The sequence below is a fragment of the Pteronotus mesoamericanus genome, unplaced genomic scaffold (genome assembly GCF_021234165.1).
Source record: "Pteronotus mesoamericanus isolate MK-2021 breed Mesoamerican mustached bat unplaced genomic scaffold, CSHL_Meso_final contig_33, whole genome shotgun sequence".
Taxonomy (NCBI): domain Eukaryota; kingdom Metazoa; phylum Chordata; class Mammalia; order Chiroptera; family Mormoopidae; genus Pteronotus; species Pteronotus mesoamericanus.
In genome coordinates, this window is record NW_026555135.1 from 2,810,226 (window position 1) to 2,832,026 (window position 21,801).

The 21,801-nt window shown below is 52.3% G+C and overlaps 1 protein-coding gene across 5 annotated transcripts in view; it reads left to right on the plus strand.

Moving 5' to 3' along the window:
* SLCO2B1 (solute carrier organic anion transporter family member 2B1) overlaps positions 1-21,801 on the plus strand; it is a 56,887-nt gene that overhangs the window by 12,863 nt on the left and 22,223 nt on the right. For 2 of the 5 annotated variants that reach the window (XM_054576275.1, XM_054576277.1), the window contains exons 2-7: positions 4,397-4,527; positions 5,710-5,847; positions 7,208-7,370; positions 9,051-9,287; positions 9,539-9,637; positions 11,888-12,066. In XM_054576275.1, the coding sequence (XP_054432250.1) occupies positions 4,397-4,527; positions 5,710-5,847; positions 7,208-7,370; positions 9,051-9,287; positions 9,539-9,637; positions 11,888-12,066 (947 nt within the window). Of the gene's footprint in view, positions 1-131; positions 219-273; positions 344-388; positions 483-4,396; positions 4,528-5,709; positions 5,848-7,207; positions 7,371-9,050; positions 9,288-9,538; positions 9,638-11,887; positions 12,067-21,801 lie in introns of those variants that run through there. The other 3 variants (XM_054576276.1, XM_054576278.1, XM_054576279.1) reach the window with 3 other exon arrangements.

Genomic DNA, 21,801 nt, shown 5'->3' on the forward strand with positions numbered 1-21,801 from the left:
GCCCCTTGCTGTCACACAGGAGGCAGGGGGGATGTTTGTGGCAGGACAGAGAGCTGATCAAAAGACTTGTGGCCTGACTAAAGAAAACAGTTTACTGAACATTAACCTGCTATGCACATTACTAACACAGCCCATTGATAAGCCAGTCTGTTTATCACCACAATGAGGGACAAAGCTGCTTCCCAAAGCTTTGGCTGAGTCTCAGAGTGGGAGGAAAGGTCAGTAACTGCTGAGAGTGGGAAGTTTGCATTAAGGTGGAGAGGGAGGGGGTGAGGGGAACCTGACTAGGACTGGGTGAGAATAGTGATCCAACAGCACAGGATCTGTGGGTGGAAACAACAAGGTAAGGATTTGTGGGAGGAGAGATTCCGAGAATTTGCAGGTATACGTTTTGTTCATAGTTTCCCTGGAAAAGTGGATCAGTCTTTTGGGAAGTTCCTGTAATAAACAGTCAAGCCATTTGCTTGGTCTGGCCAATCGGGGTGAGTAAGAAGGAAACATACTAATGAAAACAATGGGAAATCAAAGGCAAGTAAATGTGGACCGTAAGGAGTGGTTTTTGGCTTTGAGTGTCCCTTCTGAGTGTGGAGTGGAAGGGCCTGGTTCCCAGTGGATGCTCTCTGCGCTGGAAAGTGGGGATAATCGTTCCTGCATTGCGGATGAAAGGCCAAAGGGCCACTGGTCCAAGGCCCTGCGGCAGTGTTGCAGCTCAGGGATTCAAACCTAGACAGTTGCCTCCAAAGATGGCGAATGTGCGTGGAGGGAAGACGTCCAGTTCCTCGGATGCTATGGTTGACTGGGACTTGGATGAGAGGGAGAGAGAGAATCCAGAGATGGTGTTAATTTGGGTGTGTGCGGAGGGGAATGGGATCGGTTGGGCCTTGTGGTCTCGGAGGTGCTTGAAGTTTATCGAGAGTGGAGAGGGCAGTGGTCCTCAGCGGGGCCTGCGTTGCGCCAGGCCTGCGCCAGGCCCCCTGCATGCCTTATCTCCTTGGGGTGGATGCTGCATCCTCACCTTACAGATGAGGAAACGGGCTCAGAAAAATGAAGGGCCTTGTCCAGGCTCACACAGTGCGCCCGGTGGTGGTGGGGCTGGCGTTCAGACCCAGGTCAGAGGACTTGGGAAGCTGCCATCTGCATGGGATTTGCTGTTGGCAGCTGGGAGGGATGGAAGAAACAGGTCCCCAAGACTTTCTAGCAAAGAGCAGGTGGGAAAGGCACCTCTCCCTCTCTGACTGCTCTCCGAAACCTTGGCCCTCATCACCCCGGACTCAGCTGGTGTGAAGAAAGCTGATCCCTGCCCATGGTGGGGGTAGCTAGAGTCACACTCTCTGCCTTGTGGACCCACCTCCGCAGTCTGACCGAACTGGTAAACCAGGTCTCAGGGTGACTGTCTGACCAGCTTGCCAAGCAGTTGCAGGCAGGTGGTCAAATGACAGAGCAAAGAGACAAGTCTCCTGAAAGACCAGCCAGACTATGACTTGCTAGCTGATGGGCGTGAGAGGGCCCTGTATGAACGACCAGCATGCACCCGCTGACAGGCTCATGGACCCCCTGCCCACCAGCTCTGGGGCTGTGGGTTCTAGCTCCTGGCACCACCTGGCCTGCCTGGGGACCCAAAACTTGTTTGCCTTCCTGAGAGAGAAAGGGGCTGGGATTTTTTTCCTGGGGTCTGGTTCCCTGCCTCTCCCTTCATCCCTACAGGCCACCCCTGCCCAGGCCAGATTCACGGCCATGGCTGCTCCCCTCCTGTTCAGCACTGGCCCCTGACCATCTCCACAGCACGGGAAGGGCCTCAAGGATGCCACAGGAGGACACACAGCCCTGGACACAAAAACCTGAGGGGACTCCTGTTCTCTATCAGGGATTTGGACTGTTTGCTGCCGATCCCTCAGTAGAGGCCTCAGCCCCCAGGAAGGGCTCAGAGGGGACTGGAAACCTGCCTGATCAGCCCCACTCAGTGACCAGCTGACCACTCAGTGCACTGACTGATGGTTGCTCTCGGAACCCAGGGGGTTGGAGCCAGTGCTTCCCTCTTCTGCTCAGAGGCTCGGGCTGTGGAGTGGGCTGTAGGGAAGTGGAAGGTCCTGAGCTGGTTCACTGACCTTCTGTTCCTCTCCCTCATCCATCCCTTGGGTCTCTTTCAGAGTTGGGGCTCCAGGTCAGTGACTTCTGCCCTCCTAGCCTCAGCTCCAGCCCCATTTTCTGGCTGGCCTGGCCCTCGGTTGGCGGGCACGGCTGCCCTCCGTGTGGCTAGGTTTGGTTGGGCTGGAGCACGCGCGCTTCTTCCCCTCCTCAAACCTGCGTGAGGACCATCGAGTGATGCTGATGTAAAGACCTGAGCTTGAGTCCCTGCACCAATGTCAACCAGCAGAGCTAGTTACCTCTGAGCTTCAGCGTCTTCGCCTGAAGCATAGAGACAATGAAAGCACCAGAGGCATGGAGCAGCGGAGCTCCTCCACGAGCAGGGGTATGGTGCAGCACCAGTGCTAGAGCGCGTGCTCCAGCCCAACCAAACCTAGCCACACGGAGGGCAGCCGTGCCCGCCAACAGAGGGCCAGGCCAGCCAGAAAATGGGGCTGGAGCTGAGGCTAGGAGGGCAGAAGTCACTGACCTGGAGGGCAGAAGTCACTGACCTGGAGGGCAGAAGTCACTGACCTGGAGCTCATCCGCCTCTGCGGGTGAGGGGATCTGGGGCTTAGAAGTGGCTCTGTCAATATCCCCTGAGTGAGAACATTTGGAAGCCCTTCTGTGAGCTTTGCAGGGATTTCCTCCCTCCCCTTCACTAAGCCTACCCCTTATCTCCTCCCTGTCAGGTGTCACTTTAGTTTCACTATCTCCTCTGAGTGTTTATGGCCCCAAAAGGGACTCCTCCCCAGCCACACACACTTTCAATTCCTCAGTAAGGCACCTCTAGCTATTTGAACAGATGTTTCTCCAAAGAAGATATACAATGGTCAACAAGCACCTGAAAAGTTGCTCAACATCATTAGCACTTGGGAGAATGCAAATCAAACCCACAGGAGATGCCTCTTCACACTAGGAGCCGGAGGGGTGGGGAGCGACTGCTAATGGGTATGGGTATGGGGGTTTCTTATTAGGGTGATGAGAACATCGTGGAATTCGTGGTCATGGCATTTAACTTTTTGGCTATACTAAACCCCACCAAATCGTGTACTTTGAAAGGATGGGTTTTATGGTGTGTGAATTATATCTCAACTAAAAAAAATTGCTCAGGCTCCCAGTACCTCGTGCAAGGAGCCCAAAAGCTCCGCTTGCAGCAGTTCCAAGCCTCTGCGTCCTCGTCCCTGGGTTTGCCTTCTAAGTCTGGACAAGGAGAGTACCCAGCCCCCTTCCTGGTCAGAGGTGTCCTCAGGTCAGTTTTCAGGCTCCAGAAGCAGCTCCTTGAATGAGAGGAAACTCCCACCAGGTCGAGAGGCATGTGAAACAATGGAGAAGGCTTCCGAAGGAAGCGGGGCGCCAGCAGGGGAGGAAGGCCAAGGAGGCCTGGGCTGCCAGAAGGTGTAGGTGGTTTCTATCCAAGCGGTGGGGTAAAGTCTCCCGAGGCCGAACTTCTGGCTCCTCACCGAGATTAAACGTCTGGAGACCCTAGGAGACGCCTCTGAAGGGGCTCAGCTTCCGTCTTGCTGCAGTGAGTGTGGTGCTGACATGCCTGCTGTGGCTCCCAAGGGGGAAACTGACATGTGTATCGGGCCCAAGCATCCAGTTCAACCACAGCTCTGCCTCCTTCTGAGTCAGCACCCGACTTGGGGCCACAGTTTGGGGAGGTGGGTTACCTAGGATGACCTCTGAGGAGGGCCCTCTCTGCACCGATCAACAACATGGTTTGATGTATGGTTTGGGGATTGGGTTGGTTAGCTCTGTGATTAGCCTTGTAGTGGGGTTGGCATCTGTTCCAAACTGCCCTCAGGAAAAGTTTTATACCCTGACTATGGACCACGCCTTGACCACCGCGCCTGACCCCAGACACCTGATCCGAGACTAACCCAGCCAGACCCAGACCCAGACTCGGCCTCCAGGAGCACCAATATCTCACCGCGCTAGGCCTAAGGCGGCTGGGACTCAGCGTTCCCTGCCACTGGGGTCACTGCTCAAAGTTGTGTGATGGGTCAGCAGCTTCTCCCTAGAAGGCAAGTCTGTGCTAGGAATGGATTGAAACTGTGAAACAGGTGGTCCAGGAAGCATCTGGCCAACGAGGGCACAAGGAGTACACACCCTCTTAGGACGGACCCTTTCAGCACCTGGGGCTCAGGAAGTCTGAAGGTGCTTTGAGTCTCTGAGCCTCACCAATCGCTGAAATACCTTGGTCCAACGGGTCAGGGCCGTTCTCTGGGATTCTATCTTCTTTCTCAACCCCTGGCTGTGTGTCTCATAGGGCCAGTAGGTGTGGAGCCCCAGGTGACAGACAAGGACACCAAGGCCACGATGGGCACAGAAGACACATGTGGAGACAAAGCCAACCCAGAATCTCAGGACTCGCGGCCAAGTGTGTTCCACAGCATCAAGGTACCTCTCGGGGCCCGGCAGCAGCAGGGCCATCCCAGCTGGGCAAAGCAAGCGCTGCCACTGACTGGCTGTGTAACGCCAAGCAAGTTGCTGCCTTCCTGAGCCTCGGTTTCCTCATCTGTAGAATGGGTGACTCTGAGGATCAAAGGGATGATCTGTGAAAGCATTTAGCTTGATTTTGGGCATGAGGAAAATGCGCAGTTCATGTGCACTCCTTTCAGAAATGAAAAAGGGGCTGCTTTGCGGCAGAGGGAGATGAGTCTCCATACCTCTCATTTCTTTAAAAGGAAAAGAAGGGCCCCGGGGATCCCGAACCTGTGTCAGGGGAGGTTCTGGCTCCAGGAGGGGCAGCCCTCAACGCCCAAGCATCCACTGGCACCCATAGGGCGCCTGGCCCTGTGCCAAGTGCCGCTCCCCCATCGTCTTACTTAGTTTTCACAGTAACCCTGCAGGGTCAGGACTTTGTCCTCATTGCACATGAGGAAATGAGACTCAGACAGAGTGAATGTTATTAAGCTCTGGCATAAAAACTCTATTTTTTAATTCTTTGAGGCTAGCTTTTCTTCGCTTAGGAATTCTGCCTTTTTTTCTTTTTCTTTCTTTTTGTTTTTGTTTTTTTTGGAAGCAGGAGGGAATGCTTGTGGTGGGGCTGGGCAGGGTGGGGTGGGCAGCTGGGGGATTTGGTGCATACGGGTTGTCTCCCAGGGGAGCCCCAGGGGACAGTGGGTGGGGAGTGAGGGAGGGGTGGGGAAGGATCTGGGATCACTCCCTGGAGAAAAGCAAGGGAGCTGGAACAAGGAGGTGGTCCAGGCCAGCCCCAGGAGCCCTGAGGGGCTGAGGGGACTCCACTATTCTAGGTCTATGAAGACCCTACTCTCAGCCATGTGGGTCTCATAGGTCCCCACCCGGGGGCCCTGGGAGACACCCAGGAAAGCTTTGCTCATTTGTGCGAGAGGCTGTGGTCACTCCAATAACTTTCTCATTCTCCCCCCCCTCCCCGCCTTGTTCTTGATTTGCCCTTACTCTCTCTCTTCCTTGTGTCTGTCTCCCCTGTTTCTTCATCTCTATTCTTTGCTCCACTCACGGCCCTATGCTCCCCCTTTCCCCAACTACACCTCTGTCTCGCCACCTCTGATTCTCTCCCTGTCCCTCTGCCATCACTGTGGCCCCTGCCTGCGGCAGTTCTTCGTCCTGTGCCACAGCCTGCTGCAGCTGGCACAGCTCATGATCTCCGGCTACCTCAAGAGCTCCATTTCAACGGTGGAGAAGCGCTTCGGCCTCTCCAGCCAGACCTCCGGGCTGCTGGCTGCCTTCAATGAGGTAGTGGCCCTGCCCAGCACAGGGTGGGGACGTGAGGTAGACCCGCCCCCAGCTCCCTCCCTCCTCCCTCACAACCCAACAGAAACCCTTCCCCTCCCTCCCGAAATCTCCTTAGTCAGTTCCTTCTTCATTATCCTGGCCAATAAAGGGGCGAACGATGGATTAGGACAAGGCCAAATGAGAAGACCTCCCCCACCATGTAAAGTTACAGTATTGGTAGTCCTGTCCTTGGGGGCACTTTAGTGAGGGGTGTGAGGTATGTTAGAGCTAGCCAGTGTCCCCACATCCAGGTCCCCTCCCTTTGGTTCGTTTTTCTTTATTGCCTGTCCCTGGATAGAATCAGAGGAAGTTACTTCAACAGTAGGGAGGGGGATTAAACTAGGTCAAAGGCAGAACTTTGGGACGTGGGGTGGGTCGGGAGGGAATGATGCCAAGGCAGGAAGTATTGTCCTCAGAGTTGTCCCAGGATCCACGGCCTCTGCCTCAGGGGCCCGCAGCCAGAGGGGAGCCCATAAACTGCTTTGGGTGGATTTGGAGACCACAGTCCAGCTGTGCCCAGCCCCTCCCCCACCAGATGTGGGGACAAAGCCCTCTGTCCAGAGATCACTCTCTTTCTTCCCTACACCCAGCGGATTTCTGTGAAATTCTCTCCCCTGGGGCTAATGTGTCACATTCCTCCCAACCCAAATTTTGCCAGCTATGCAGAGTTCCCAGATGTCCTTTAGACCCCACTTCCAGATCCCAGAGGTTGGAAGGGAATGTCATTACTGAGTTCTGGGACCTTGGTCAAGCCACTCTCTGTCCCTGGACCTCAGGGTCAGTCCTCCTACCAACCCTCTGCTGGCGCTGCCCCAACCCACCAGCAAGGAGCCTGGGGCTCCAGGGGTGAGGACGTCACCCTTGGTCACCAGCCAGTGAGCAGCGGAGTGGGGTGGTCGTCCCAGCTTCTGACGGAAGAGCCTGCTTCTTACCTGCAAGCTCTTGAGGCCCCTCCAGGGCCCGCATCCTAGGGTTTTGATTCCCAGGCTCAAAATTCCAAGCCTTAGCCATCTGGCACTAAACTTTCTTTGTTTCTCTCATTCGTGACATCCCAGAAACTCAAAACCCTTTTCCTGGATGGCCCCCCTTCATGTTCTAATATGGGATCCACCCCATGTTCCAGAATGAAATTGAACTTCCAGTCTTGTCCCCTCTGCTGTCATTTCTGCCCTTCCTAAGAGGACCCACAATCTGATTCTTATTTAGCCAGCTAGTCCACTGTACAGAGGGGAACACTGAAGTTGGCTATATAGGCAAGGATGGCGTAGCCTCTAGCTCTGGGTTCTGCTCCACCTCAGTGGGTCTCCTTATCCTTTTGCAGGTGGGGAACACGACCCTGATTGTGTTTGTGAGCTATTTTGGCAGCAGGGTACACCGACCCCGAATGATCGGCTATGGGGCTATCCTTGTGGCCCTGGCGGGCCTGCTCATGACCCTTCCACACTTCATCTCGGAGCCATACCGCTACGACAGCACCAGCCCCGGTAAGAGCCGGAGGGGCTGGGCGGGAAGTGAACCCGAGGAGCAGCGTCCTGTGCACTGGGCCCAACCCCAGGCCTTCACTGTGCAGGGCGGGCTCAGCTTCCCAGGACACCTGCTAGTCCTCCCCAGCCCACCCCCACTGTCTCGCTCGACCTCACTTACTGAGTTCTGGGACCTTGGTCAAGCCACTCTCTGTCCCTGGACCTCAGGGTCAGTCCTCCTACCAACCTTCTGCTTGGCGCTGACACCATCTACCCACCAGCAGTAGGAGTCCTGGGGCTCAGTGGATGAGGACGTATTGCCCACCACTTGGTATGCACAAGACAGTGTTCTAAGCACTTTGCTGGATTAATGCAATCGTCACAAGAAGCCTCCGACCCCAATGAGTGGATGAACAAATTTAAAAATGGAAGAATTTTAGACAGGAATAGTGAAGCCCCTATTCAGCCCAGTGGGGTTTTTGTCACAGGCCTACTTGACAGATGGATACCTGCCCCTTACAGAATGACCCAGGCATCCTGAGCATTTGCTTCATTCCTTCCTTCCCCCATCCACCTGTTTACGCACCCACCCATCCACATGCCACTTACCACTCTTCCTGTTTACAGCCCCGTGTGCTCGTGTTATTATTGTCCTACTTTACAAAGAGGAAAGGGAGGCTCAGAGAGGCTGGGACTTCCCCAAGGCACACGGCTGGTGGAGCTCTGACTCGCCCTGGCCACCTGGCCCTAGAACCTGTGCTCTGAACTCGTGAATTATTCTGTTTCTGAATTCCATATTTCTGGAGAACTCCCACTCTGGAGGACCCAGAAGGGGGAAGAGTGTCACAGTCTTTAGCCCAGGCAGGCTTGGTTGAAGGTCCAGGTTTTTAACCTTGGTTCACCCAGCTTTTGCTCAAAGTCGCAGCTGCTGGAAAGGGCTGGGCAGACCGCAGAGGGAAGGCTACTTCTGGACCCACATTTGGGATAATAATAGCATGAGAGTCTCCTTAAGTTTGCTCACCAAATATTGGTGAGCTATAAGGAACAAATGAGTGGTACTAAATTAAGAAATGCCCCTCTACTGAACTTTGCATCGGTGTCCCGAGCTCAGACTGAGCCCACCCCAGAATGAAGGCCAAGAACACCAGGGCCCCCCGCAATCCAGCCCTAGCACCCCTCCCCTGCCCGGCCCTGCTTCCAGCCCCGGCCTTGCCCTCACACTCTGGGGCCAGCAGTGCTGAGCTGCTTAAGCCCTCAGGTTTGCAATGTACTGTGACTACTTCCCAGAATAGTCCTCCCCGCCTTCTTTTTCTGGAAAATCATATTTGTTTTTCTCAACCCAGTTCAAACTCGATCACCTTTAATGCCCTGCCCCACCCAAGAGTACACCCTCTTCGCCCAGAAAGGTAGCACAGGGTGTTTTAAGAGCATGGGCTCAAAACCAGGCCGCCTGGATTCAGTTCTGACCCTACCCTTGCTAGTTGCTGCCTGAGCATCAGTTTCCTCATCTTGTGAAATAAGAATAATGAGAGCACCCATCCCCGAGGTTTGTTGTAGGGGAAGCGGGGAGGTGGGGCGGGGCGGAGAGGGAGGGATCAAATCATTGAAATACACAAACACTTAGAGCACTACCTTTCATCCAAGAAGTGCTGTATAAAAGTCTTGGCTATTGCCATAATATTTTTTTTTATCACCTCTCAGTGGACACTCCGCAGGACTCCGAGGCTTCCCTGTGCCAGCCTGCAACCTTGGCCCCGCCCCCAGCCCCCTCCAATGGCAGCAGCTGTTCAAGCTACACAGAGGCCAAGCATCTGGCTTTGGTGGCAATAATGTTCATGGCGCAGACCCTGCTTGGTGTGGGCAGCGTGCCCATCCAGCCCTTCGGCATCTCCTATATCGATGATTTTGCCCACAACAACAATTCGCCCCTTTACCTCGGTGAGGACGGGTTCTGCCTCTCTTGGGCACTGTGGGAGGGCCGGGCTCAGGCAGGAGGAACAGGGTCCTTGAGTGAGGGGGAGGTGGTGTGGCTGGCCTCTCTCCGTGTGGCCAGTAAAGGGCCAGAGAAGCCCTAGAAAGTTTTCTGGGCACAAGCCGGAGAGATAGGCTGCTTTTTCCCAGAGGGCAGGCCCTGACCTGCTGAGGGCAGCCAGGGTTAGAACGGCTTAACTTAGGATTTTGTGTTGCAGGGATGCTGTTTGCAGTGACGATGATGGGGCCAGGCATGGCCTACGGGCTGGGTGGCCTCATGCTGAGCCTTTATGTGGACATTAACCGCATGCCAGAAGGTGAGCACCAAGAGCACACAATTGTCCCCAGGGGCACACAGATACTAGGCAACTGACTGCTGGTCTCATGGGAGACACTGAGCCAGCGGGTCCAGGTTCAAATCCCACAATCCCACCGACCTTGGACAAGCCTCTTAACCTCTCCTCTTCCCCATCTTTGAGGTAATCTTTTTCCTATCTATCTCCCAAGGGTGCAACCAGAATCCAGTGACATGATGGAGACAAGTTGAAAGCACTCTCAGATGAGGAGCTGTGGTTGTTGTCATTGTTATTATGGCTTCACCTTGTTCCATCACTGAGTCACCCAGGCTCCCAGCCCCATGCTCAGATGTGCTGCGGGCAGACAGGGGCACATACTCTCTTAGCCTGTAGGGAGCTCCCATCTTTAGGGGGAAAAGAACCAGGAGAAAAGGAGAGGACATTGGCATGCCAGGGACAACGTTCAGAGCAGGACTCAGTTCCCTGGGGCCTCTCTCCAATGGGAATGTATTGGGTGACCTCTAAGGACCTTTCCAGTTCTGACCACCTCAGAGTTTGGGAACCTGTGCCAAGGGCATCACTGGGGGAACAGTGGTCTCTTGATCCAGGTAGTGGTCAGAGGGGGCCAGGGAGTGGGACCAAAGCTTGGTATGAAGGCAGCCAAGAGGGAGGGAGGAGTTGGGGGCCCTGGCGCCGTGGCACCCTGCGGGCAGTGGGAGAGGGTTCCACTTAGAATGGGTCACTGTGCCATCTTGGCTGCCTGCTCATCACACCACGCAGCCCTGAGCCCCCAACTCTGCCTTCTGCTGCTCAGAAGTTCTATCCCTCACATGGGGATTTTCCAGAGAGCCCTAGAAACCTCAGGTGGTAAGGTACAAATAGGTAGACATATAGATTCTGTTTCTTATTCCAGTTTTGCTCACTAGTACCTCCTGCCAGGACAGGTCTAGGCAGCTCTGAACAAGAATCACTAGAAACAGCAACACAGCACTTCCACCTCCCCTTCTCCTTGAAAGCTGGGCCTAGGAGCCAATGCAACTTTTCTCTCCCTTGGGAACCAAGACTTCCTTAGATTCCTAGACACACCCCAGCTCAGGGCAAGAGGGTGTGTTTTCTGGCTTTCGTGGCACCGTCCTACACATGTGGCACCTCCACAGACTGACATGACATTCCTGTGAAGCTAGTCCTTTCTCTCTGGGGGCTTTCATGAGTGGGCGGATTGTGTCCATGGCAGGCACAGACAGGTATGTGAGAAGCAGAGGAGTTGGGGAGATGCAAGTGTGAGCTCTCCCCTGGGACAGAAGCGGGGGGAATAATAACTGGAGGAGGGAATCCATGCTAAAGCCAACCGCTGCCCAACTTATAGCTACAGTTGCTGGGTGCTAACTGTGTACATGGGTCTCTGAGCTCCGGGAGGAGCTCAGGATCAGCTACTTGGGAACCAGTCTGACTCATGGGGTGGTGTCATCACACATCCAAATCCTTATAAAGAGTTTGTGGATTGAAGGAGGAGGTACCCAAGACGCCTTAGGGTCAAGAGGTTTGATGGGGAATGGGGGCGCTCCAGACAGGAGCTACATCTGGAGTGATCTGGTTCTAATTACACCTGGTAGGAGATCAGAATCTCCTGGGGGACTTGTTAAAGGTGCAGATTCCTTGGTCACCATCCCACCCCACCCCATGGTAGTTCTAAGTTGGTCTTAGGTGAGATCAGGCATTTTTGATAGATGCCTCTGGTGATTTTGCTCATCCTGCAGGTCTGAGAGCCACAAGAGTAGTCCTAACCATCAGCTTAATAATAATCATCACAATAGTGAGAGTAAAACGAAGAAGAACAAACGCCTTCGCAGAACATACTCTATGCCAGCACTACTCTAAGTGCTTTTTACATGTATTCATTTCTATGATTCTCACAACAACCTCTGATGTGGATACTACTAATGTCCGTATTTTACAGAGGAAGAAACTGAGCCACAAAGAGGTTAAGTAACATGCCCAGAGTTACGTTAGTAATGAAATTCAGACCCAGCAGTCCATTTCCAAAGTCTGTGGCCTTGGTCACCACACACATCGCCTTAGTAGATGGAAAAGCTGAGGCCCAAGGGACTTGCCCACGGTCATGCAGGACATAAATGGCAGGACCCAGATTATCACCGAGGTCTCCTTATGCCCCACCCAGCCTACCTCATGCCTTAAAGGTCAGTCCCAGGGTGGTGGCCAAGAAGTGATGACTCATCCTGAACCTAACATCACTATGGTCTTCTCTTCCAGGTGGTATCAACCTGACCTCGAAGGACCCCCGATGGGTGGGTGCCTGGTGGCTGGGCTTCCTCATCTCTGCTGGCGTGGTGGCCCTGGCTGCCACCCCCTACTTCTTCTTCCCCAGGGCGATGCCCAAGGAGAAACATGAGCTTCACATACAGCGAAGGGTCTTCTCAATTGTCAGAAAAGTAAGCTCCCTTTATGTTCCCACTCTCATCCAGGCTCTAACCCCCACCAAATTTTCCTCCTTTGTAATATTAAACTTCATCCCTCCTGGGCACTGCACTTCACAGCTTACAAAGCCATTCCTGTGGGGCTTCCCTGCATCCCTCCAACAGCCCTGCGCAAGGAGTATTTCCTGCCCCTCCCACAGCTGAGGAGATCAAGGGCCAGAGATGGAAGTGGCCTGCCCGAGATCGCAAGGCCAGCAAGGGCAGCGCCGCGATGAGAGCCCCAGCCTGTCTGTACATATGGCCCTAGTTTTAACCACTACACTATTGCCTCTCCGCTTGTCACGTAAAGTTGTCTCTGTAAAGGCTGGACACGCTATAGCGATGTTGAGAGCTGGGAGGAGGGTGTGTGAGTCTGGGAAGACTTCTCCCAAGAGGAGGGATTGAGCTGGATTTTAAAGGATGTGTGGAAGCCTGGAAAGAGAGGGAGGGGCATTCCTGATGTGGAAACAGCCTGGGCAAAGGACTTGGCAATAACAATGACAAACTTAGAGACAGTGAGGGGACAAACATGCATCGAGTGCCTCCCCTGCACGAGACATCAGGCTGGACTCTGGAGCTCGGTACGTGGTCTCTACCCTTCTAACAGGCACAGCCTAGTCAAGGCAAAGACTCACTGAGAAGTAAAAACGGGTGAGGCGCTGCAGGGGTATCTCACTGAATCCCTCTGCTCAGCTTGTGGGGTGGGTGGTCTTTCTTCAGAGGAGGACACTGAGACCCAGCAGGCGCAGGAAGGGGCATGCCCAGGGTCACAGCTGCTAAGAGAGAGCAAGACCATGTGAGTCACTGGGCAGGAGAGATTATTCTGGGCCAGGAGTCTTCAAATTTTCCAGGGACCCACAAAAATATAAGGCCTGAAAAACAGTAAATTGGCTCCAAAATACAAAAGAAAACGATAAACTAGAAATTTTATACATGCTCAGTTACATGAGTAATGTCAATTTCATTCATTTTTCAAATAGTCTTGCACTTTCTATTATATTCTGAACATTTGTGTTCAATTTTTTTCTTTCTCCAAGCATGGGAGGGTAAAGAACTAGCACCCTCGGGCTTCTCCTCTCCATACACACACGGCACTTCTGTGACCAGATTTTTGGTGACATCCTCTGGGTATCCTGTAATTTAACTCCATTCTGACCCTATCTACCTGGAGACAGTATCAGATCCCCCAGGTTGAGGGCTCCGTCCCACAAGACTGCCCCTGCTTTACAGGCCAATCACAAGTAGGCCCCAGGTTACCCACTTCTGTGCAACTTGGCTATAAATTGGAGGTTCTCACAACACCCTCCTTGGAGTCAGTGACTTGCTAGAACAGCTCACAGAACTCAGGGAACACTTTCCTACGTTCACCAGTGTATCACATAATAAAGGGTATGGGAAAGGATACAGATGAACAGCTGGGTGAGGAGAGACACGGGTGGGAGGGTCCCGAGTGCAGCAGCTTCACTCACCAGCACGTGGATGTGTCCACTGACAGGACCTGGAAGCTGCCAAACCCCCTATTATTGGGATGTTTCATCACGTAGGCATGATGTCTTTTCCCAGCCACTGTCCCCTCTCTGAAGTATGAAGGACTGGGGCTGAAAGTTTAAACTTCTAGTCATAACTTGGTCTTTCTGCTGACCAGCTCTTACCCAGGAGCCCACCAAAATCTCCTATTTAAAACAAAAGATACTCCTGTCACTCAGGAAATTCCAAAGACCTTAGGACCTCTGTATCAGGAACCAGGGTCAAAGACTAAATGTTAGAACAAAAAATTCTAGCATCCCCATTTACAAGAGTTTTAGGTGCTCTCTGTCAGGAACTGGGGCAGGAACCTGCATATGTATAATATACAACATATAATATACAATATATAATTATTTCACAGGAAAGTCATTGTTGAGCAATCACAAACAGATTAAGTTAGTTGTTGCTAAGTAGTTCTAATTTCCAAGGGACATTTATAGAAATCATGTTGAATGTTTTGTAGCAAGAATAATTCTATTTAATGTGGCTGGTTGGTGCATTGAATGTTTGCTGTAATATATGATATGGTCTCCTTAGAGCAAGAAAGTCTGGGCCTAGGAGCACGGGCTGAAATGTCTCTGCCTAGAGAAGCTGGGACTTGAGCCCCGGTCTGACTGACCGCGAACCAGGCTGCTTTAGGAGCCTCACCACCTCGTCCTCCTGCTGGAGCACAGGTGTGTGGGGGGACCAAAGAAAAATGAGGTTGGAACAGCCAGCAGGGGCCCGAACAGGACAAGCTTTGCCTGTCATCTTTAACAGCAGCAGGTGGCTGGAGGGAGGGTACGCAGGGGGCCCTGCGGTTCTATCAACAGGCAGAGACAGGGGAGTGTGCGGAGAGTGGCTGGAGGCAGGGAGACGTCATTGGTCCTGGGAGGCACCAGCGCACCCTCAGTGAGCTGGGGCATGGGAATGAGTCCAGGAGCCATGCAGGACGGGGCCTGCACAGAGCTGGGGGCTGCTGTGCTACGCGACATCCCAGAGACAGTGGAGGGCTGGGCTGATGCTGGATCAGAGGCAGGGGGAGGCAGGCGCTGGAGGGGAAGCAGTTTCAGAGGAAGAAGAAAGCTTGGAACCACAGATGGTTCGTCCTGGTTTAGCCTAGCTCAGGACAAAATTTTGAAGAGCTAGAATTCTTAGAACTTGGAGAAGAGTTCTTAGAAGCCGGGGGCGATCATAGAGGAAAGGGAGTGCCTGGAGTGCTGTTGATGAATAACTTCCAAGCTGGTCCTAAATTTGAACAGAAAGAACAACCACTTGGGCCTCAGGATGGAATAGCGGGGGAACAGATTGGTCTGTCCTGAGCTCAGTCACATGTCAGTCATGTGACCTTGAGCCAGTCAGTTCCCTATTCTGCTCTGTCCTGTAAGATGCTGAGGTTAGATTCATGGGGCACAATCTGAACACCTTGGACTCTGAGAATGTGTGATTCCTTGAATTGAAGCTGCTGTGATGCAGAGATTCAGATATTAAGAGCTGTGTCCCTGTGATGCCTTGAAACCCTGGTTCCCAGGCTGCAAACTTGTCTGGCTGTCTGCATTCACTCTGTCAGCACATCGGGGATGTGGAGTGGGGCGGGAAGGGGGTGAGAGGTTCTTAAAAAAGAACCAAAGGCTGAGAACATGATGATCTCCCAGCAGCTCTCAGGTAATAAATATTGATGTGGGAGGAATTGTTCCCCTGCCTCCTGAGGCCGCCGTGACTGTGTCTGCTTACAGTTATGCCGGCTGGCCCAGCCACTCGGGCTGCTGACAGAGAGGTGGATGGACCAGGAGGAAGGGCCCAATTAGGTGGAATCAGCTGTCAGAAAGTCCAGATGCCTAGATATGGGACATGGGACATGGGACATGGGACATGGGATGTGTTATCTCCTGCAGGGAGTGGGACCAGGCAGGGGGACAAAGTGAAGAAGGGACTACTTCTGAAATCCCTGCGAGCATCCCCTCCCAGGCTCAGGGGTGCCTTAAATACCCTCCTAGAAGCAAATGCTGTTTCTAATGGTATCCAGGAGATGGTGGTATGTAATACAAGGATTGTGTGACCCAGAGGAGGTCTCTGGCCTCACTCTCCTTGTCTGTACAATGGGCAGAAGATTGGACAAGGTCTTCCAGGTTTAGTGGGGCCTCCTCTAAGTGGCCCCCTGTTTCTAGAGCACCTGCACAGTGGGGCCGAGATGCATCCACAGCCCCTGCCCCGAAGAGCCCTTGGGCAGTGAAGGAAGGCCAGGGGCAGACAACGGGGCTTGATGGAATGGCAGCTCAGGCTCTCTGCCTGGCGGAAGGGGAGCATTAACAGTTTCCACAGAGGAGACAATGAGGTGAGGGATGGGAGCAGTCGTATGGAGCACGGGAGGGGACAGCAGCTCTGCTTTCCTGCCTTTGGATCTGTCCCTGTATCTGTTACCTCAGAGTCCTGGTGGGCAGCCAGGCACCTTTCTAGGAGTGACCTGAGACAGGTCGTACCTCTCTCTGGGCCTCAGTCTCCTTATCCACAAGCAACCAGCCTCTAAGGTCCTGTCAAGCCCCAGGACTCCTGGCAGGTGGTTCTGCAGAACTTGTGGCATAAAGATGGTCTCTCAGGGCCGCCCTAGGAGGTCATCTGGACCCACCTGTCCTGGTGGTGGCAGGGCCCTGTTCAGCCGGCCACCCTCCTGTGCCTTCACACCCTCAGGCCGTTCTGAGCGCCTCGGGGCTGGGTCAGGGGCTGGTTCAGGGGCTGCAAAGGGCCTCCTCTGTTGGGATTCCCTGCCACTGCCCTGCCTCTAAGCACCACTATTATTCTGCAGTATCTCCTAGAATCTGGCATTCTATAATTATCTGGTTTTATTTTATTTCTATTTTTAAAAAGATGTATGTATGTATGTATGTATGTATTGTAGAGAGAGGGGAAGGGAGAAAGAGACAGTGAGAAACATCAATGTGAGAGAGAGACATCAATAGGTTGCCCCTCGCATGTGCCCCTTCTGGGGACCAAACATGCAACCCAGGCTTGTGCCCTGGCCAGCAATCGCTTCGTGGGATGACGCTCTAACCAGCTGTGTCACTCTAGGCAGGTTTTAAAGTTCTGTGTTTCTAGTAGTTGGAGATTCTCAAGTACTTGTGTTCTATTTTTCTGACTCAAATGATGTGTGATTTCCAAAATTCACGTTTCTAAATGACTAGGATTTTGGCCAAAGAATTTATGAAATCCATTGTCTCCCAGTCGTTAACCCTGATGTGCTTCTTTGGGAGTGTGGTCAGTGATGGGGACAGGAGTGGGCTGTGGCAATGGCCCCTAAAACCCAAGACTTAAGACGGGGCTGTTGCGCTCTGCCCAGCCGGGACAGCCCTCTTCCCCGGGGACTTTGTGCTCCCTCGGCAGGCCCTGTGAGGTCCGAGGTGACTTGGGTCTTCCTTGTGCCCAGTATCACTCCCTCCAGACCCCTTTCCACTGGCGTGAGAGCCCTCTGGGTCCGTCTCCATGCCTGGCCCTCCGGGCCTGCGACTCCACCCTCACCCCATCTCGACTCTCTGAAATAAAGGGTCTTGTGTGACCGTTCAGTTCAACCCCCCTCCAGCTTACAGATGAAGGGACTGAGGCCCAGAGATGGTGAAGGCTGTGCCCAGAGCTTGGCCAGCACCGCCTCCTCTGTACCAGTATGTACAAGGCTGCGTCTTGGCCCCAAAGACCTAAGGAGAGGCTCGCCCTCCCCAGCCTGGTGTATATCAGAGCTTCCTGGGGGGCCATAGGGCCCTTTGGGGTGACATGCTCCCTAAAGAATCCAAGTGGTTTTCAACCCTCCCCACAGCACCCCAAGCCCGTCACCATAGGGAGGCTGAGTAGAGGTGGCCCCCAGCAAAGCTAAGGGCGTTCTATCCCCCTAGACATATGCGGCGCGCGCACACACACACACTTCAGTCAGACAAGTTCTACTTTTTGGTGTTTTTATTCCAGTCTTCTGAGTGAGATTTTAATTAGAAAAAGGGTTCTGTTACTAAAAACCCATTTTAAAAACACTTATCTAGTTCAATACCCCCATTTGACAGAGGAGGAGACTGAGGCTGAAGAAGAGAGGTGATTGGTAGCTGACCTGGCCCACAGGCACCACGTGGGAGCCTCCTGGGTGCCTGAGGCCCCTCTGCGGCAGGGAGGGAGGCCAGCTGGGCGGAAGCAGGCGGGGCCTGCACCACACTGGCCCGAGTGCAAATCCTGGCTCCGCCGCTTACTAATTCTTGTATCCGTAAAATGGGTATAGCTATCAAAGCTACATCTTGAGTTTTTTGTAAGAATGAAATGAGACAAACTGGTGAGGTAGGTGGTGTAATGCCTGACATGCAGGTTCAATGAGCAGGCGTGCTTGTTCTTAGCTTCTTTCTCTGATCAGGCCAACTCTTAAGGGGAAAAATGGTGGGAAAAGTACCTTTTTTCCCCCTAATTTTCTTTCTATATGCTTTTCTATATTCTACTTTCTCTATATTCTGTAAAAGGTTTCAGGCAGCTCACACCAAACATAGGCACAGTACTAGTTAACAAGTGGGAAACTAGGCTGACATGCATTGCTTACTCTTTACCGTGTGCTGCTCTAAGCCCTTTATGGACTCTCTCACTTAATCTCTGTAAGCCCCCTATGAAGTAGATTTAGTTACTACCTCCACTGTGCACCTGAGGGACTGGGTCACAGAGGGGTTATTGGGTTAGGTAACCTGATCGCATGGCTATACTGAAGCTGGGATGCAGACCTAGGAAGAGCATGGCCAGAGCTGTGCCGAGCCACTCAGTCAAGATCAAGAAGCAGGAAAAAGAAATAACAGCAAAAGTTTATCAGAATCAGATAGAGGAACCTCAAAGTGTGGACCATAAAAGTACCTTCAGTTGATGTAATTGAACCTCTTACTTGGTTTTGAGCTTTCTGGCAGCCAAAGGAAAAGAGAGGCATGGCCAGTTGAATGAATCTCATTATGAGAAAGCCAGAGCCTGTTGAACTCCTTGCAGAAGTTCAGATCGCCAGGCACTCTGTAAGAGATAGTAAGTTTAGTGGATAACCCCACCCTTGTGGCTGCTTTCTGTAGCCACATGTAATGGAAACTGAGGGCTGGCAGAGTGTTCCATGTCACTCGCCAGGGTCAGCCCTGGTTCCTTGCGGCTGTGGACACAGCTCCGGGTCAGAGCCTTCTAGGAATCCTGGTGACCTGACAAACAGTGGGATCTTCCGTGCCACAGAGTGTGGGACCTTCCATGCATCAGACCACACAGCGTCCCATGTCCTTCAGGCTTGCAGCAGTCAGCACATTGGCCGAAGAGGGGAAATTCTAACCAGCCCTCTCAGCCCAGCCTGCTGACCTTGGAAAACCACAGCCAGATGGATCGTACTCCAAGCCCTCTGAGCAAAGGCACATTTCCTGTTTCTGGAGCCTGCTATTAGTTAGAAGTCCTCAAAACAGATCTGGGAGGGACAGGCAGAAACTGTGGAGAGCGCAGACACAGGAGCTAGGGACAGTCAGTGTCCCAGGTATTTGTGGGATAAAGCCCATGTCCTCTTGCCTGGTCGCCCAAACCACCCCAGCTCCTGCCCCAGCTCCTGCCCCAGAGACTCTGGGATGTAGTCAGATGGGTTTACATATGACCTGCTGCACACTTTTGCTGCACTATTGTTCCGGGTGGTGTTGGCGGTGCAACTGGACCTTGGTTCTTGAGTTTGGCAAGGAAAGATTTCAGAGCCAAGAACTCAAATTATAAGAGAAAGTCTATTTAGAAAGTTACAGAGGCAGTAGAAACGAGCCAGTTGGGCTGCGGAGGCTCAGGAAGCAAGTTACAGGGGCAGAAGAAGGGCTCTAGGAGGGAGAAAGGCCAAGGTAGCATGCCTGGTGGGAAGAAGGTGAATGGAAAGGCACGGGTGTGCTCCCCAGAGGGAGAGCGCTCACGGGGTGCTTTGTCTTCAGGGTCTTAAAGGCTGGGAGTTGAGGGGAGGTCTTAGGGGAGGATCTTAATAGAATAGCCTAGTCCAAAATGAGATGTCCCAAAATGAGATTTATTCTTCTGACTTCGTCCATCCTTGGCTGTGGTTAGGCACAAATGGCACTCATTGGATTTTTGTTTTTTACCTCCCTGAGTAGGGTGATTTAAGCTGTTTTACCCTCTAGTTGGGAAAAGAAGTGTAAACCATTCATTCTTAAGTGTCGTAGGTCAGGGAAGATAGGATTTCGCAATTTGCTAGATGGCTGTAAACTGCTTGGCCATTTAACTATCTCTCCCAGTTTCCCTGTCCCACTTGTTCTGGCTTAACTGGCCTGTCTCACTATGCCCCTGCCTCAAATAACCTCCCCCTTCCTGTCTCTCCAAACCTCAAACCTCGCTTCTCCCTCGATGCCTCCCTGAACCCGGGCCCCTGAGAGCCTGTCCCCCCACCTCCAGTTCCATGCTCTTCTTCACAGCAGGAGACACGGGTGAGACGGGGCTACCAAAGGGCCTGGGTCCAAGAGCCCATTCTGCCAAGTATTCCCTGCGTGACATGTCCCCTTTTTGGTCCTCAGCTGCTTCTTCTGTGAAATAGGTATAGTAATAGCCCCTGCACCAGACTGTTGTGGGAATTCATTGACACAGTGGAAGTGAAAGTGCAGCGTGGAACTTACAGGGCTGGCTGTACATGCTGAAGCAGATGGCATTCTGTTCTTTTTCTCGGGGGTTTTTTTTTGGTTTGTTTTTGTTTTTTTTTTATTTTTAACTGTTTACTTGAGGACAAGGAGCCTCAGGGTAGAACTCACAAGACTCTGCCTGTCTGAAGGGAAAGCCAGGCCCTGTGAGATAAGAAAGGCTGGAAAGCTATCACAGCCCTTCCTACTTCCATTCCTGGGGCAGCACCTCACCCCTAGCACCGCTGTCCCTCAGGTACCCAGGATCCTGCCGCCAGGCTGGGGTGGCCCTCCCATACTGCCCCCTCATAGCTCGTCTGAGACTGGGACAGGACAAGAAGGCTCTCGTTCTCTTTAGGCAGCATGTCCAAAAGAAATATGTGGGCCACGTGTGTTAAATCTAAATGTTCTCGTAGTCACGTGCAAAACTAAAAGACATTAATTTCAATAACATATTTTATTTAACCCACTATATCTAAAATATCCTCATTTTAGTATATCATAAATGTAAACACATTAGAGCATTTTTATGTGTTTATTTGAAGCAAACTGATGACAATGCCAAGAAGCAAGATCTCAAATGCGCTGGAGAATGACAGTTTTACAGTTTCTTTTTCTTTTTCTTCTTTTTTTAGGATTATTTATTTATTTATTTTTAGAGAGGGGAAGGGAGGGAGAAAGAGAAGGAGAGAAACATCTATGTGTGGTTGCCTCCCCTTCCCCTTCCCCTCCCCTCGCCGGGGACCTGGCCCACAACCCAGGCATGTGGCTCGGCTGGGAATCGAACTGATGGTCCTTCAGGCCGGCACTCAATCCACTGAGTCACACCAGCCAGGGCTGCGGTTTCTTTTATACACTCGGAATTAAGGAGGGACTGTAAGGAAGATTACAGAAAGGTGGGAGAAAGCGAGGCAGGGGTTTGATTACAGGGCAGTTAACAAGATGATGTGCTTCCTTAAGGGTGATGATGCTTCCCAGGGGTGTGAGAACGATGGCTTTTCAAAGGCGTGTTAACCTAGAAGAACGGAAACAATGGACAGGGCTTACATAAGGCAAAGGTAAATTCTTACCAAAGAGGTCATTGCCCTGGCTGGTGTGGCTCAGCGGTTTGAGCACTGGCCTGCAAACCAACGGGTCACCAGTTCCTGGTCAGGGCACATTTCTAGGTTGCTGGCCAGGTCCCTAGGAGGGGGCCTGAGGGAGACAACCAATCAGGGTTATTCTTTCTTCCTTACTTCCCCTCTCTCTAAAAATAAAAAAATAAAATCTTAAAAACAAACAGAAGTTATCAGGACCTGTCCAGTCATCGATTTATGATCAGATCACCCTATGAGGTTACTTGGTCGGACTTGTCAGATTTATGATAGAGCCCTCTTTTGGTCCACGTTAAAAATGAGATATTATCCATTCTTTTTTCCCCCCATACTATATCTGTAACATTCAATGTGTATTTTATACTTAGGGCACATCCCAATTGGAACTAGCCAACCGTATTTCCATTGCTAAGTGGCCACGTGTGGCTGGTGGCTGCTGGCTCAGACAGCATAGCTCTTAGATATAAATAAGTAATAGACTCACA